This window comes from Elgaria multicarinata, chromosome 2 (genome assembly GCF_023053635.1).
Source record: "Elgaria multicarinata webbii isolate HBS135686 ecotype San Diego chromosome 2, rElgMul1.1.pri, whole genome shotgun sequence".
NCBI lineage: Eukaryota > Metazoa > Chordata > Lepidosauria > Squamata > Anguidae > Elgaria > Elgaria multicarinata.
This window is the reverse complement of record NC_086172.1, coordinates 177,843,531-177,859,019: the sequence shown is the minus strand read 5'-3', so window position 1 is coordinate 177,859,019 and position 15,489 is coordinate 177,843,531. Positions and strand designations below refer to the sequence as shown.

At 42.6% G+C, this 15,489-nt stretch overlaps 1 protein-coding gene across 2 annotated transcripts; it reads left to right on the top strand.

The window, feature by feature from the left end:
• Positions 1–575: 575 nt before the first annotated feature.
• On the top strand, positions 576–15,281 carry CDKN3 (cyclin dependent kinase inhibitor 3). 2 transcript variants are annotated; one of them, XM_063147681.1, is made up of 8 exons: positions 576–624; positions 5,184–5,266; positions 8,594–8,646; positions 9,046–9,090; positions 10,708–10,930; positions 12,339–12,370; positions 14,345–14,448; positions 15,195–15,281. In XM_063147681.1, exons 2-8 carry the CDS (start codon positions 5,193–5,195, stop codon positions 15,279–15,281), a joined length of 618 nt encoding a protein of 205 aa, XP_063003751.1. In that variant the 5' UTR covers positions 576–624; positions 5,184–5,192. The 2 variants fall into 2 exon arrangements, with proteins under 2 accessions (XP_063003751.1, XP_063003753.1); XM_063147683.1 differs by lacking the exon at positions 14,345–14,448 and having other exon boundaries at positions 15,195–15,279.
• Positions 15,282–15,489: the final 208 nt, after the last annotated feature.

Genomic DNA, 15,489 nt, shown 5'->3' with positions numbered 1-15,489 from the left:
TGCAGGTGCCCTGCCCTCTTTTAAATCCAGTCACTCTAGTATAGCTCCTGCACCTTTAACTGTTGTGATGAAGAAGGAATTCACCAGGTTCACCATATATACAAAGGACACCTGCTGGAAATTCCCTTTTCAATACAACTGTTAAAGATACAGGAGCCCTGTCCTCCTTTCCATAGGGTCACCCTACTGGGCCAGGCTTCTTGTTTATTTGTATAAATTTCCAATTTCCACTGGAGTACATATGTTTTCAATAAAGAAGTGTTCTGGTAATTTATGTTGTCACCAATCACAACTCCAAAAAAGCGACATTTCCCGCCTTTTAAGGGAAATGCCCCTTGTTTGACCCCACACACAGCTGAAACGAGCAAGGCAATCCTATATACATGTCTACTCAGGAGCCCAACTGGGTTCAATAGGATTGACTCGCGTGTAAGCGCGCTCAATATTAGAGCCCGAAGCTGATCAACAGCAGCTGAGAATCTCCCCGTTGAGAACTGAGGAAAATAGAAAAGGCGTCTTTTCCCGCCTCTCCAAGCCACCGTCCAATAAGAAGTGCCTTTTCAAGCCAAGCTAAGAAGGCTGAGCAAGGCGGGAGCTCTTATTTTTTTCCCGCCGGCTGATAGGGTGAGTAAGCAAGCGAAGGGCAATGGGGGCAACCAATCAATCAATCAATCCCGTTCTCTGAACACCTCGAGATTCTCCCCACTCCCGCCGCCCCATTCGCAACCGTTGGTGGCTAACGGCTGTTTTTGTTGTTGTTGTTTTTCAAAAAAAGATGGCGCGAGTGCGCGCCGCTGAGGTGAGGAAGGGGTTGTATCCTAGCAACGCAGAGGGCGGGAGAGGAGCTGCCAATCCGGTGCCCTTTCCCGCCAAAGGCATTAGGCTGAGGGCGTTATTCTCAGCCTTGTGCCTGTGACGCAAGCTAAGGGTGCCTCTGACCATGGGCAGAGTGAATTCCCCTCAGTATTGCACGAGCAGAGCGCACCTCTCACCCACGGGGGATAAGAGTCGCAAATTCGGCTTCAGCCCCACTCCCTCTCAAGGCAGTTTTCTACCCTTTATGGCTTCCATGTTCCTGAAGTGTGGGAAAGGATTCAAATTATTTATTAAAAAATTTAAATCACCCCCCCCCGGGGAGGGGAGATTTTATATATATATGAATTGCAGGTAAAACAAATCTGAACATTACCTCAAAATGAGTGGCTTGAATCCATTTTTCAAGAGTTGTCGTTGGCGCATTTGCTTACACTAATTCTATTACATTCATGATATACAGATACTTGGTTCATTTAGAGCAGCCTTTCTCAACCTGGGGCGCTCCAGATGTGTTGGACTGCATCTCCCAGAATACCCCAGCAGATGTGTTGGACTGCATCTCCCAGAATGCCCCAGCCAGCAGAGCTGGCTGGGGCATTCTGGGAGTTGTAGTCCAACACATCTGGAGCGCCTCAGGTTGAGAAAGGCTGATTTAGGGTAAAAGTGGAGAACCTTGGAAGGTTTAAAGGTTTTTAAGATTAAAGGTTTTGTTGTATGACTGGAGTTCTACTCCAACAATATCCGGAGGGCAACAGGTTGCCCACTCCGGATTTGGCGAGCGATCCTATTTATTTATTATTTATTTTATTTTTATTTATTTATTGAATTTTTATACCGCCCAATAGCCGAAGCATCCTAAATGGAAGGAGGGGGGGATGTTCACAGCTTCCAGGGTAGGAGGGAGACAGATGCTTTATTAGGCTGTTCAACATGGGCATTAGGATGGCTCTGATTTATTTATATGTTTATATCCTTTCCACACTTTCAGTGTAAATTTTTGTGAACCTCCCAGAGAGCTTCGGCTATTGGGTGGTATAAAAACGTAATAAATAAATAAATAAATAAATAAATAAACTAACAATGTAGTAACAATGGAAAAAATAGAATTTTTAGAAATAGACAACAATAAAAATGAAGCATAGACACTACTACAGCAGACTAAAAAAGCAACAGTCCATTCAAATACTACAATCAAAAGTGTTTAAACATTAACCCTATCGGTTGTTTATTTCCAATTAACCATTTAGGCTGAGACTTTATAGAGAAATAAACACAAGCACTGTCAGTTCTACTAGATTTATTCATTCTGAATAAAGTGACCACTTTGTTTTGTTTTCTTCCTCTACTCCTCCAAACTTCCACCCCATTCATAGAATCATAGACTAGCAGAGCTGGAAGGGGCCTGACAAGGCCATCGAGTCCAACCCCCTGCTCAAGGCAGGAATCCACCCTAAAGCATCCCCGACAGATGGTTGTCCAGCTGCCTCTTGAAGGCCTCTAGTGTGGGAGAGCCCACAACCTCCCTAGGAAACTGATTCCATTGTCATACTGCTCTAACAGTCAGGAAGTTTTTCCTGATGTCCAGCTGGAATCTGGCTTCCTTTAACTTGAGCCCGTTATTCCATGTCCTGCACTCTGGGAGGATTGAGAAGAGATCCTGGCCCTCCTCGGTGTGACAACCTCTCAACTATTTGAAGAGTGCTATCATGTCTCCCTTCAATCTTCTCTTCTCCAGGCTAAACATGCCCAGTTCTTTCAGTCTCTCTTCCTAGGGCTTTGTTTCCAGACCCCTGATCATCCTGGTTGCCCTCCTCTGAACACGCTCCAGCTTGTCTGCATCCTTCTTGAATTGTGGAGCCCAGAACTGGATGCAATACTCTAGATGAGGCCTAACCAGGGCCGAATAGAGAGGAACCAGTACCTCATGTGATTTGGAAGCTCTACTTCTATTAATGCAGCCCAAAATAGCATTTGCCTTTCTTGCAGCCCTATCGCACTGTTGGCTCATATTCAGCTTGTGATCTACAACAATTCCAAGGTCCTTCTCGTTTGTAGTATTGCTGAGCCAAGTATCCCCCATCTTGTAACTGAGCATTTGGTTTCTATTTCCTAAATGTAGAACTTGGCATTTATCCCTATTCAATTTCATTCTGTTGCTTTCAGCCCAGTGCTCCAGCCTATCAAGATCACTTTGAAGTTTGTTTCTGTCTTCCAGGGTATTAGCTATCCCACCCAATTTTGTGTCAACAACTAACCCTAGCAGAGCATTAAAAAGTATCCGATTGTTTTACTTGTACTATGACCTTCTCTTACGAAATGGTCCAAGTGACCAAGAATCAACAATACTGCAAACCTTTGAATATTTTTCTCAATAGTAAGTCCCGTTATGTTCATTGGAGCTTACTCTCAAGAAATTATGGTATGCATAGGTTGCAGTCTAAATCACTCTGCTACCCAAATATTTGTTTCCTACTCTGATCATGTGTCACCTCTCCTTAAATCCCTACACTGGTTTCCCTTACTTTAAAGCGCCCGCCCCAGACTTGCCTCACCTCATCTTTCTTCTCACATCTGAATATATCCCAGCGTGCGACCTTCTCTCTTCCAGCTCCACCACTGTCAGCCACCTGAAGATCTTCTGATCCCTCACACAATTCCACCCTTCTTTGCTGTCCCTTATGCCACTTCTACCTTGAACCCCCAAATCTCCAGGTAGCGTAGGAAAAAAGTTCTGCCTACAGCCTACCAGTCAGGGTTGACATTGACAATACTGGATGGACCAAGGGTCCGACTCAGTATAAAGTAGGGTGAACATATGGAAAGGAGGACAAGACTCCTGTATCTTTAACAGTTGTATAGAAAAGGGAATTGCAGCAGGGGAATTGCCCTCTTTTGTGTCTGGACACTCTAGTATTGCTCCTGCAGCTTTACTATGTTGGCCAAATGTAGAAATGGGGTCTACGTATGTAGAACTGTAGGAGTGTGACTACAAGCCCCACAATCAGGATCTTTGACCATGCCAGGGTTGCCAATTGTGCAACCCTGATCTATGTTCTCCCATACAATCCGCCCCACACACTCAGGTCCTCTGGGAAAAATCTACTTTAGCTAGCAAAAACTAGATTAACAACTGTTACCCAAAGGACCTTCTCTTCTGCTGCTCCCAGACTGTGGAATGGCCTGCCGGAGGAAATTCGTCAACTTAACAGTCTACTAGCATTCAAGAAAGCTATAAAGACTGATCTCTTCTGGCAGGCCTATCCAGTGGAATTTTAAGATGTTTTTAACAATGTATATTATGTTTTGAGTATTATGTATTTTATCGCTTATTGTTGTTTCCTGCCTTGATCAAAATGGAGAGGCGGGTAAGAAATAAATGTATTATTATTATTATTATTATTATTATTATTATTATCTGTTGTGATGAAGAGGAAATTTCACCAGGTGCTGCATGCACACAAATGACACCTGCTGAAATTCCCTTTTCTATGCAGCTGTTAAAGAAACAGGAACCCTGTCCTCCTTTCCAAAAGGTCACCCTGAGGCAGCTTCCAATGTTATCCATGGTGGCCCCTCTCTTACAAGTGTCCTTTTTTTAATCTTAAACTTTTAACTAAAATGCTACAATAAAATAAATATATCATAAAACAATTTGTGCCTAGGCATTAGGGCTTTGTTTCCAGATGATCAGGGGTCTGGAAACAAAGCCCTATGAAGAGAGACTGAAAGAACTGGGCATGTTTAGCCTGGAGAAGAGAGAGGGGAGACATGAGAGCACTCTTCAAATACTTCAAAGGTTGTCACACAGAGGAGGGCCGGAATCTCTTCTCAATCCTCCCAGAGTGCAGGACACGGAATAACGGGCTCAAGTTACAGGAAGCCAGATTCCACATCAGGAAAAACTTCCTGACTGTTAGAGCAGTACGGCAATGGAATCAGTTACCTAGGGAGGTTGTGGGCTCTCCCACACTAGTGGCATTCAAGAGGCAGCTGGACAGCCATCTGTCAGGGATGCTTTAGGGTGGATTCCTGCATTGAGCAGGGGATTGGACTCGATGGCCTTGTAGGCCCCTTCCAACTCTGCTATTCTATGGTTCAACAAAAAAGCAAAAATGCTGGTATGCAGGGAACAATCCTAATGTTGATGGAAGGCTGGTGGCCAGTTGTCAGTAGCCTTTCAAGATAAGGTTTTTAGGTAACCAATTTGAAAAAGAAAATATGCCTATGAGCTTCTATAATATAGTTTGTACAGGTATCAATCATTTATTAAAAGTGGGGGATGGAAAGTCAATTTGTACCCTCTGGGGTAGTATGTGCGCTAAGTATGTTGATGGCATAAAAATCTTTTCTTGTGGTTTCTCCTTGAGGCGTGTGCAATGCAAGCAAATGAATTTGACTCATCAGATGAAGAACCCTTGGAGGAAGAACATACACCTTTTCAAGTATCCTGGTAAGACCAAAGTGTTGCAGCAGAAACGCAGCCCCTTGTCCAAGGGAATGCCTCTAAGATTCCTTCTGAACAACAATATTCTGACCACTGGCCACATTTCATTCATGCTTTTTTCAGCTTCCCTAATTTGTTCCATATACATGACATGTCACTCCTTAATTTTCTCCCCTCTCAGTCAGGTGACAATGGTCTACACTCAGCCAAATATGCAGAGATCAGGATCAGCTAGCACATTACTTCTACCTCTCCATGCATTCAGTGAACATATAAAAATTGATGAGAATAGGGCTATAAAGAGGTTTTCTCAGTGGCTGTTCTCCAGCGTTAAAATGCCCATTCTCCAAGAAGCGCAACGAAGACTTGGGGCATGTCTACACCATGCAGATATCCCAGGGTCATCTCTAGGTTGTCCCTGTGCACCCAAATGACACACAGGGGATCCTGGAGTCAAGCAGGGACAACCAGAAACTTTCCCCTGGATAACTGGGACCACAGATTTTCCTTTTTTCCCGCTGTCCCAGGACACTCCCAAGGACCACAGCCAGTGTGGCACACAATCATGGGTCATCCTGTCTATCCCACGAGTAGTGGGGCTCTGGAAACGGGCATGGAGCTGTGCGGGGGCAGTCCGTGCCCATTGGGGGGAGCAGTTTCAAGGGTGGGGGGTTTTTTTGGGTGGTAAACTTGTGGTGGAGTGCAATTGCGCTTAGTTCCGGGGGTGGGGGGATGGCGCTTGCAATGTCCCTCTTAATTTCCGGGATGAGGCGCGGGCGTGTGCACGCAGGAGGACAATCCCAGAAGCTATAAAGCCCAGAATCCTCCCTCCCTCCCAGAAGGCTCATAAGTGTAGATGAGCCCTAAATCTGTCTACTTTCTGGCTCTTTTTCATCTTATTAATGAAAGAATTTAGCAGCCAGGGTGAAGGAAAAGGATTCTTTAAATGTCATTTATTTATTTTTACTCACTGTTAAACATTGCTGCGCTCACTGAATATCTTGCAGAAAGCACAGCATAAGAGTAATCTAAAATTAATGGATAGATCTAAGACACACAGTCTTAGATCTATTCTTGGAATAAAAAGTCCTTTGTTTTAAGAGAAGACTTTATAGAACTTACAAATTCACTCACGCACCAAAAGCACGTCAGTTGTAAATTAAGGCATCCACCTTCACTTGCATGCCATGTAAGCAGTAAACACATTCTACAGTCACATATATCGCGTTCACTTATAAATTAGCTTCAATGCATCCATACTTTTCTTTGACCTCTTAGTCCCAATCTAGTTCTTCAAATTTCTTTTTGGAACCAGCCTTTTAATTATTTTGTTTAAAACATGTTTGTGCTGCTTTTCTTCATAACAAATTTCAGGGCAATGTACTGCATAAAACAAATGCAAGAAAACCCAAAACAAGAAAATGGAAGCTAAAATTTTAGAACAGTCTAATATCTGCTCACTTAAAACATTATTAATACACAATAATAATCTGTACGCTGCTCTGAGATCTTAATGATATAGAGCAGGATATACATGTTTTAAATAAATAAATAATATGCCCAGGTAAATAAAAATGTTTTGCCTGGCACCTAAATGATTGCAGTGCTGGCACCAGGCATACCTCTTTGGGGAGGCCATTCCACGGCACTGTTGCCTAGAAAGCCCTCTTGTAAAACCAAGCCCCACAGAGTCAAAATTCTGGCAACTATATTCAGTACTAATTTAAGCTTCTGTCTGTTTCCAAGGGCAGCCCAACTTATAATGCATTTCAGTAATCCACTTAGGAGGTTACCAACACATGAATCACTGTGGCCAGACTATCTCTGTCCAAAAGTGGCTGCAACTGGTGAATCAGCCATAGCCAGGAAAAGGCACTCTATGTCACGGAAGTTACTTGTGGCTCTAGCCCCTGTGGTAGATCTAGGAGAAACCCCAAGCAGTAAATCTGCTCTCCCAGGTGGGGTGGAATCCTGTGCAGAATTGGTTAAATGACATCTCCCCAGAAATAAGAACCACAGCACCCCTATCTTGTCAAGATTCAGCTTCAGTTTATTGGCCCTCATCCTGCTCATTATCAAATCCACACACTGGTTCAGCACTTCCACAGCCTGACCTGACTCAGATGATAAAGAGAAGTAGAGCTTGAGTGTCATCTGTGTGCTGATGCCTCTGAACTCTAAATCTTTGAGTGACCTTAACCCACCATCTTCATACAGATCTTAAAAAGCATGGGGCAAGCATGCAGGACCCCATAGCAAGTGCCAAGGGGACAAGCAGGTGTCCTCCAACATCATCTTTTAATTATGTGATTGATTGCATTTATGTCCCACCTTTTTTCCTCCACCGTTTTTAATTCCCATATATGCACGAGTATAATGTGAAAAACTCTGTAAATGGGGTCATAATTGTTATAACTTTTTTGTCTTAATATGTGTAGGATTGCACCCTAAATGTTCTATTCATTATAAAATCAAGACAAATTGTCATATCATTAGGAAATTTGGTATGGATAATTTACCTTGTGAGGGGTATAATCAGATCAGGTTTCAGCAAATTCTCATAAAGAATGGCTGAGATTAAAGTGTTTGCACTGGAGGGCAAGCAATCTACGTTTGGCAACCTTTTTTGTAACTACCCAAGTTATATCTTAAATTTCTCCTTTTGGCAGTTTTTATGTAAAAAAAAAATTCAAGGATAGTGCAAGGGTTGCCTTCAGCTGGTTCCCCTGCTCCCCAATTTATTTCAAGATAATTGATAGCCTGGAGAAGAGAAGATTGAGGGGAGACATGATAGCACTCTTCAAATACTTAAAAGGTTGTCACACAGAGGAGGGCCAGGATCTCTTCTCGATCCTCCCAGAGTGCAGGGCACGGAATAATGGGCTCAAGTTAAAGGAAGCCAGATTCCAGCTGGACATCAGGAAAAACTTCCTGACTGTTAGAGCAGTACGACAATGGAATCAGTGACCTAGGGAGGTTGTGGGCTCTCCCACATTGGAGGCCTTCAAGAGGCAGCTGGACAACCATCTGTCAGGGATGCTTTCGGGTGGATTCCTGCATTGAGCAGGGGTTGGACTCAATGGCCTTGTAGGCCCCTTCCAACTCTGCTATTCTATGATTCTATGATCAGTGACAACCTTGTAATTCCTGGATTGTGTCAAACAAGTCTTCTCATATGTTTTGCAACCCTCAAGGCAAATTTTATGTCCCTGCCTACCCTGCATGTAGCCATCTGAATCCTGCTGTAGACAAAGATCAAATTTGTAAAGAAAACTTGGTGCTTGCAATTTCAATGCCATTGTAAAGGGTTTTAGCTTTCTTTTTTTCTTGTAGGTTAGCCTTATCGCCAGCCTATTCCCAGTTTCTGGGAATATGTTCACTGCCAGGTATGTAACAATAGCCAAAAGCTTATTAATTTATTTTAAAAGACAAGGGTGGATCTAAATTTTCAGTGCCTCAGCGTTAGTCTACCTGTATGAGGTTTCCCTTTGCATGGGATTTGGGCCATATTGTATTTTTAAGTCAGGTCAATTCCTCCCTCTCTGGAGTGGTTTGAAGACATTTGTCCAAAATGAAATATAATTAGCTAAGATGGTCTCTTTGTGATAAATGTATTTCAAAACTATGTAAACTGCCCAGAGAGCTTCGGCTATGAGGCAGCATACAAATGTAATAAATAATAATAATAATAATAATAATAATAATAATAATAATAATAATAATAATTCTAACAGTATTTGTATCTGGTCTTTTCTCTTTCATGCATCTACATGGCATCATATTAGGCTGCCGATTCAAAAGTATTAGAAGAAGCCTTCAGAAAGACATAGGTAATTATATGTCAATGCCATAGAGCTTTTCCGCCATCCTTCACCGACTTGTTTGCCCAGAGTTTCCCTTTATGCCTTGAGGCTAGGACTATCATCCATTTGTTTGTTTAAAAAACTTATACCCTGCTTTTAAATCAAGCTTCTGAAGCGGTTTCCAAAACATCAGACTGCAATAAAAAAAATACCAGTCACAAATCCAAACAAGCAAAATTAACAGACACTAAAACATTATAAAACCACTGTGATGCAGTAGCACTATAAAATACTATGTTGAATTCCTTGGTGAATAAAAAATTTCAGCCTGGCACATAAAATTAAGGTACTAGTAAGGAGCCATGGAGAGATCATTCTATGATTGAAGTGCCACCACAGAGAAGGCCCTTTTGCTGTGTAGTGCCTGAATGCAGAGGCACCTTGAGAAGGTCCTCCAAAGCAAAACTTAATCCATGAGAAGGGTCATATGAAAATTTTAGATAATTGTATGAGCTTTTGATTGATTAATCAAATAAATATCCAGAAATTTCCATGTGGAAAAAAAACAATTGCTCTTAAGGAAAAAGCATACTTTCTTTGTTTACACATGTTTTGCCGCAAGTATTATCTTACAAGAGATGTTTCCCGCTCTCTCACACATAGTGAATGCTTCTTAAGATAGTATTTGCCTCTTGCAGTTTATACAGTGGCGTGAAAAAGTCTGTGAACCCCTTGGGATTGTCGCATATTTCCAACCTAAAATGTTATTAGATCTTAATCTAACCCAATAATCCTAAATGAAGAACAACAGATAACCTGATTAAACAAATGACACACAAACATGCTGCTTTTTCAATATTTATTTATTCACAACGGATCCAACATTCAGTATCCATGTGTGGAAAAGTATGTGAACCTTTAGATTCACTACCTGTTGGCACCCCTTAAGTAGCAATGACTTCCAAGAAAGCGTTTCCTGTACCTGACACAAAAGGAAAGGGGATTGGGAGGGGGGAGGAGGAGGGGGGAAAGGAAAGCAAATTCAGGCAGTACAATCTTAGTTGCAAAGTTCAGCAGTTACAGTTGACAGTTGGCAGCAGGAGGGAGGGGGGCTCTCAGCTGTAGCTGGACCCAGGCACGATGGAGAGGTGCCTGGCTGCTGCTTCCTCCCTCGTTGGTGGCCTCTGCAGTGACAGTTGGTAGCAGGAGGGAGGGGGCTCTCAGCTGGAGCTGGACCCAGGCACGATGGAGAGGTGCCTGGCTGCTGCTTCCTCCTTCGTTGGTGGCAGGAGGGAGGGGGCTCTCAGCTGGAGCTGGACCCAGGCACGATGGAAAGGTGCCTGGCTGCTGCTTCCTCCTTCGTTGGTGACCTCTGCAGTGACAGTTGGTAGCAGGAGGGAGGGGGCTCTCAGCTGGAGCTGGACCCAGGCACGATGGAGAGGTGCCTGGCTGCTGCTTCCTCCCTCACTGGTGGAGTACTGTTGCTACACTTAGGCAAGCTTTAAGCCAAGCATTTTTAGTTTGCCTAATAATCAGGTCATGGAATACATACATTTCTTGTTGCAAAGTCAACTTGAAATGTTTCCCAAATTAGTATTCACAGGACTTGTATGTCATTTAGCTTATACCTTGGCTTCTTTACAGGTGAACTGAGGAGCTATGGGGTGCAAGATATATTTGTACTCTGTACCAGAGGAGAACTCTCAAAGTACCGTGTGCCACATCTTCTAGAGGCATATGAGAATCACGGGATCAATGTGCATCATCACCCTATTCCTGATGGAGATACTCCGGACATTGCCAGATGCTGTGTAATTCTAAGTGAACTGAAGAGCTGCCTCGAATGTAACCGGAAAACCATAATACAGTGGGTTCCAGTGTACTAATATTTTATCCTCCATACAGTAGAGGTGGTTAAAAGTTTCATTGGTTTTTAACTTTTGTAAACCGCCCAGAGAGCTTCAGCTATGGGGCGGTATATAAATGTAATAAATAAATAAAGTTATGCATAGAAGCATGTTGGAATCCCTAACACATGGGTTCTCAACAAGGGGGGAATTCCAGCGTTCCGGGGGGGGGGGAATTGGGACCACTATTCAGCAAAGTATGATGTCCTGTAGATTATGTCTTCCTACACGTTATTAAAAACGTCCCAGAAAAGTGTCCTGTCGTCTGCAAAAGCCAGGCCTTTGCTCTCTTTTCCCTCCTTCCCTCGCAATCCTAGAAGTTTCAAGCTTCCCATTTAAAGGGGCAACGCAAAGCATGGGAGCTGAGAATGTAAAAGGGGCCATGCTTTGTGTTGCCCCTGTAAATGGGACTAATATAGAAAAAAAAAAAAAGGTTTTCAGTATTATATGCATATTATTTGGAATGTACCTTTTGAGATAGACTATCTTGGGAAGGGGAGGATTATATTCTGAACAATGCTGAAAGGGGGGAATGGAGCAAAAAAGGTTGAGAACCACTACCCTAACGTCTCTGCTAACTCCCACCGTTCCAAAATTTGCCTCTTCCTAGCTGCTACATTGTCCCAGTATAGGTGGGCGAAAGGAAACAAATGTAAACATGCCCTCCAGAGAACTTCCTGTATTAAGAAGATTCCACAATTAGATGCTTTAGGAGAAAATGGGAGAAGGGCAGTCGGGTTGTGAAGTCACGATAAGGAAGACTTTGGGCATTACATAGTTTTTGTTGTAGATTATTGTATTTGTATCCTGCCCTTCCTCTAAAAAGTTTAAGAACAGCATTCAAGAGAAGCCCAACAGATGCACATGCAGATACTGGGCTGGCTCAGATTTGCTTAGCTTCAAAAATGGAACTATATCAGATGTCTTCTTAACACAAGAGAAGCTACTATTCTAGAATATGCAATAATATCGACTCCTTGTGAGAAAACTAAAGAGCACCAATCCACAGAATCATAAAATCGTAGAGTTGGAAGGGACCCATAAGGCCATCAAGTCCAAATCCACCCACCCCACTCAACGCAGGAATCCACCCTAAAGCATACCTGACAGATAGTATCCACAATAGTCCTAGGTTAGGACAGGGATTGTAGAGCGATTCATATGGAGCCCTAAACATACAGTGGAATCCTCTATCTAGGACAGCATAGAACTAAATTTATTTATTTATTTATTTATTTATTTATTTATTTATTACATTTCTATACCGCCCAATAGCCGGAGCTCTCTGGGCGGTTCACAATTTAATAGTTACCAATAACCTTGTTATTATTATTTTTAATCATCCAATTCTTTTTTCTCCCCTTCCAGCTGTTATGGAGGACTTGGACGATCCTGCCTCAGTAAGTAGTCTTCTTTTGAAAAATAATACAAGCTGAGCATTGATTAGTTTAATATCTCTAGAAATAGGCTTGTGCATAAATTAGTCTGACCATGAACCTGTGTCTTGTGTGTATGATGCAGAAAGTCTTCCAGCCTCATCCTAGAAGCAAAAGACTGAGGGTGTTTTTCACTGGGTTGGAAGAATTGTGTGTGCCTGTTACTCCCTTGTCACACACCAAAGATCAATCTCTTACTGGTTTTTTAATAGCACTAGATTCCCCTTCAGCAAAACACCCAAGGGGCTGAAAAATATTTGGTTCTGGAAGCAAAGCTGGTATGTGCATTGCTTTCTGTAACTTTTTCTTTTAAACTGAAGTGGTCATGAGGAGCCAAGGTGAGTACAAGCAGCCCTTAAAAAGGGAAGTAGGACTTGCACAGTAACTGTTGCATTTAACAGCCTTCTTCTCACTGGCCTTCCTTCTTCTCACATCAGTCTGTTGGTTTCTGTTCACCACTCTGCTGCTAAGATCATCTTCTTGGCTCGCCGCTCTGACCATGTCACTCCACTGCTGAAATCTCTTCATTGGCTTCCAATTCACTTCAGAATCCAATACAAACTTCTCCTGTTGACCTACAAAGCTTTTCACGGTCTAGCTCCTTCCTATCTTTCCTCTCTCATCTCACACTATTCCCCCACTCGTGCTCTTCGCTCCTCTGATGCCATGTTTCTCGCCTGCCCAAAGGTCTCTACTTCCCTTGCTCGGCTTCGTCCATTTTCTTCCGCTGCCCCTTACGCCTGGAACGCTCTTCCAGAACATTTGAGAACTACAAGTTCAATCGCAGCTTTTAAAGCTCAACTAAAAACTTTTCTTTTTCTTCAAGCTTTTAAAACTTGATTTTGTTCTGACTTTATACTGCTAGTTTTACCCTACCCTGTGCCTGTTTGGTGCATTCTCTTCCCCTCCTTATTGTTTTATTATGATTTTATTAGAATGTAAGCCTATGCGGCAGGGTTTTGCTATTTACTGTTTTACTCTGTACAGCACCATGTACATTGATGGTGCTATATAAATAAATAAATAATAATAATAGTATGAGCTAGGACATGTAAGCCTTTGGCCTAAAGCCCAGCCCAACTAACCCAACAAAAAGTCTTGGGGCACCAGATGTATTGTGGCAGAAGTTTTCATGAACTACAGCCCAGTTCAGCAGAGGCATGAAGTGTTATCCTCACTTGGCAGACCTATATGCATGCAGTGGGGCCAAAGGCCACAAAGTGCAAGAGTATCGTCTGATATTCCTCTGTTGAACCCTGAACACTCTGGGAGTCAAGCAAGCCTTTCTCTCTTAGCTTTAGCCACAGTACTAAGTGCAATAAATACCAAACAACATTGTAAAGATAAGTGGGGAAATGTAGTCTGAGCACATTTAGTGCTGTTCCAGACATTGAAGCCAATTTATTCAGAAGCAAGCGCTACTGAGTTCAATTCGCATTACTCACAGGTGTGTATATTAAACTTAATCTCTTGGTATGCATTGCTTTAGCTTCCTTCCCCCCCCCCCCCACCCCCTGGACTAAATCAAGTTTATTCATTTTTTCGCTTGTTCAGTTTGATTGGTTTGATTTGGTTGTGTGTGTTTTTAATTGTATTTTATTATTTTAGGTGAAACAGTACAAATAAACAACCGTTCCTTCTCTCTCTCCCTCCCCCACCCCCGCATGAGAGTACCACTAAAAATATGGATAGCAAGGACAAAACAAAATTAAAGTAGGAAAAAAAGGCTTCTTCCACCAGTTAAATTAAAGTAGTGTTCCAAAAATGTGTGGCTGGAGGTCGATATCCATGTTCCTTGGTAACCACATAAATAAAAAATGGTGGTGGTTGTGTTGCTTCTTCAGTTCCGGGTCATTGCTTTAGCTTTCAAAAGGGTTCTACCTCCACACTAAAAATTGCTTAATTTCTTATTAATTGAAAATATCTTGTTTGTTACAGTAGCAGCTTGTCTCCTGCTTCAGATATCTGACCCAGTAGCTCCACAGCAGGTCATAGACAGCCTGCGAGACTTGAGAGGTTCAGGCGCGATACAAACCATAAAGGTATGGGCAGGGCTGTGATGGGCCTGCCGAGGAGGCGGGCAGGAATTAAGAGTGAATAACTAATTAACAGCAATCATTTGCTTGGTACTAAAAGTCTCTCCTGGCTTTCTAAGAATCGCGTTGCTGGTGACAGTCTGCAAAGTTCACTGTTTCTGCTCTCGACCACAAGGCCACACCAGAATCCTCCATTGTTGTTCTCATCCCTTTATTGATATTAGCAGGCCTTTTATCCTTTTGTTAGGTAGACCTTTGCATTCCTGCCCTTTTTTGTCCTTAACCCTCCCTCAGGCTCTGTGCTTTATTCTGAACTCTGTAACTGAGTTGAGAGTGTTTTACAAAAAGCAGAGTGGAGGGGGAAATTTGGCACCCCCCCATTCCCTTCTTTGATGTGGAGAACTTGCCCTTCCTTGAAGATTGCCAAAAATCCTGAACCTGATAAGGGAGGTGGGGATATTTGGGCAGGGGGGACGTGGGCTGACCTTTCTGTGCCAGCTCATCTGGGAAGGAAAGAATGGAAAGTACACTCCAACAAATGGGAAGTAGAATGTCCAGTTAACAGCCACAGCATAGTAAGGTAGAAAGACATGAGTACAGCAATTCATTGAAGCCTGTGGAACTCCATTTTCATAACTTAGCTACCCACCACTGCTTTACTCTGCTTACTTCAACACCTGTGGTTGGAAAATAGGCATGGCCATCCAAATACTACCATCTCTTCACTCTAAATCATCTGCTTTTCCTTGCAGCAGTACAACTACCTCCATGATTTTCAAGAGGCCTTGGCTAGCCATCTGGCAAAAGAAGGTACAACAACAAGAACAATATCCCGATAAACAACCAATGACGGTGAAGTTCTATGTACTTGTTTGTGCACACAGCAGAAACAGAATGGATATCCATGTTTCATTATAACTCATTAGTCAGTTACCTGTCAATATCGCCTTACCAAACCCTTTGCTACAAAAAAAAAAAAATACAACCTGTGAGGTGTCTATATGAGCAAAAGCACATCTGTAGACTGGATTCATAAAACACAAAATC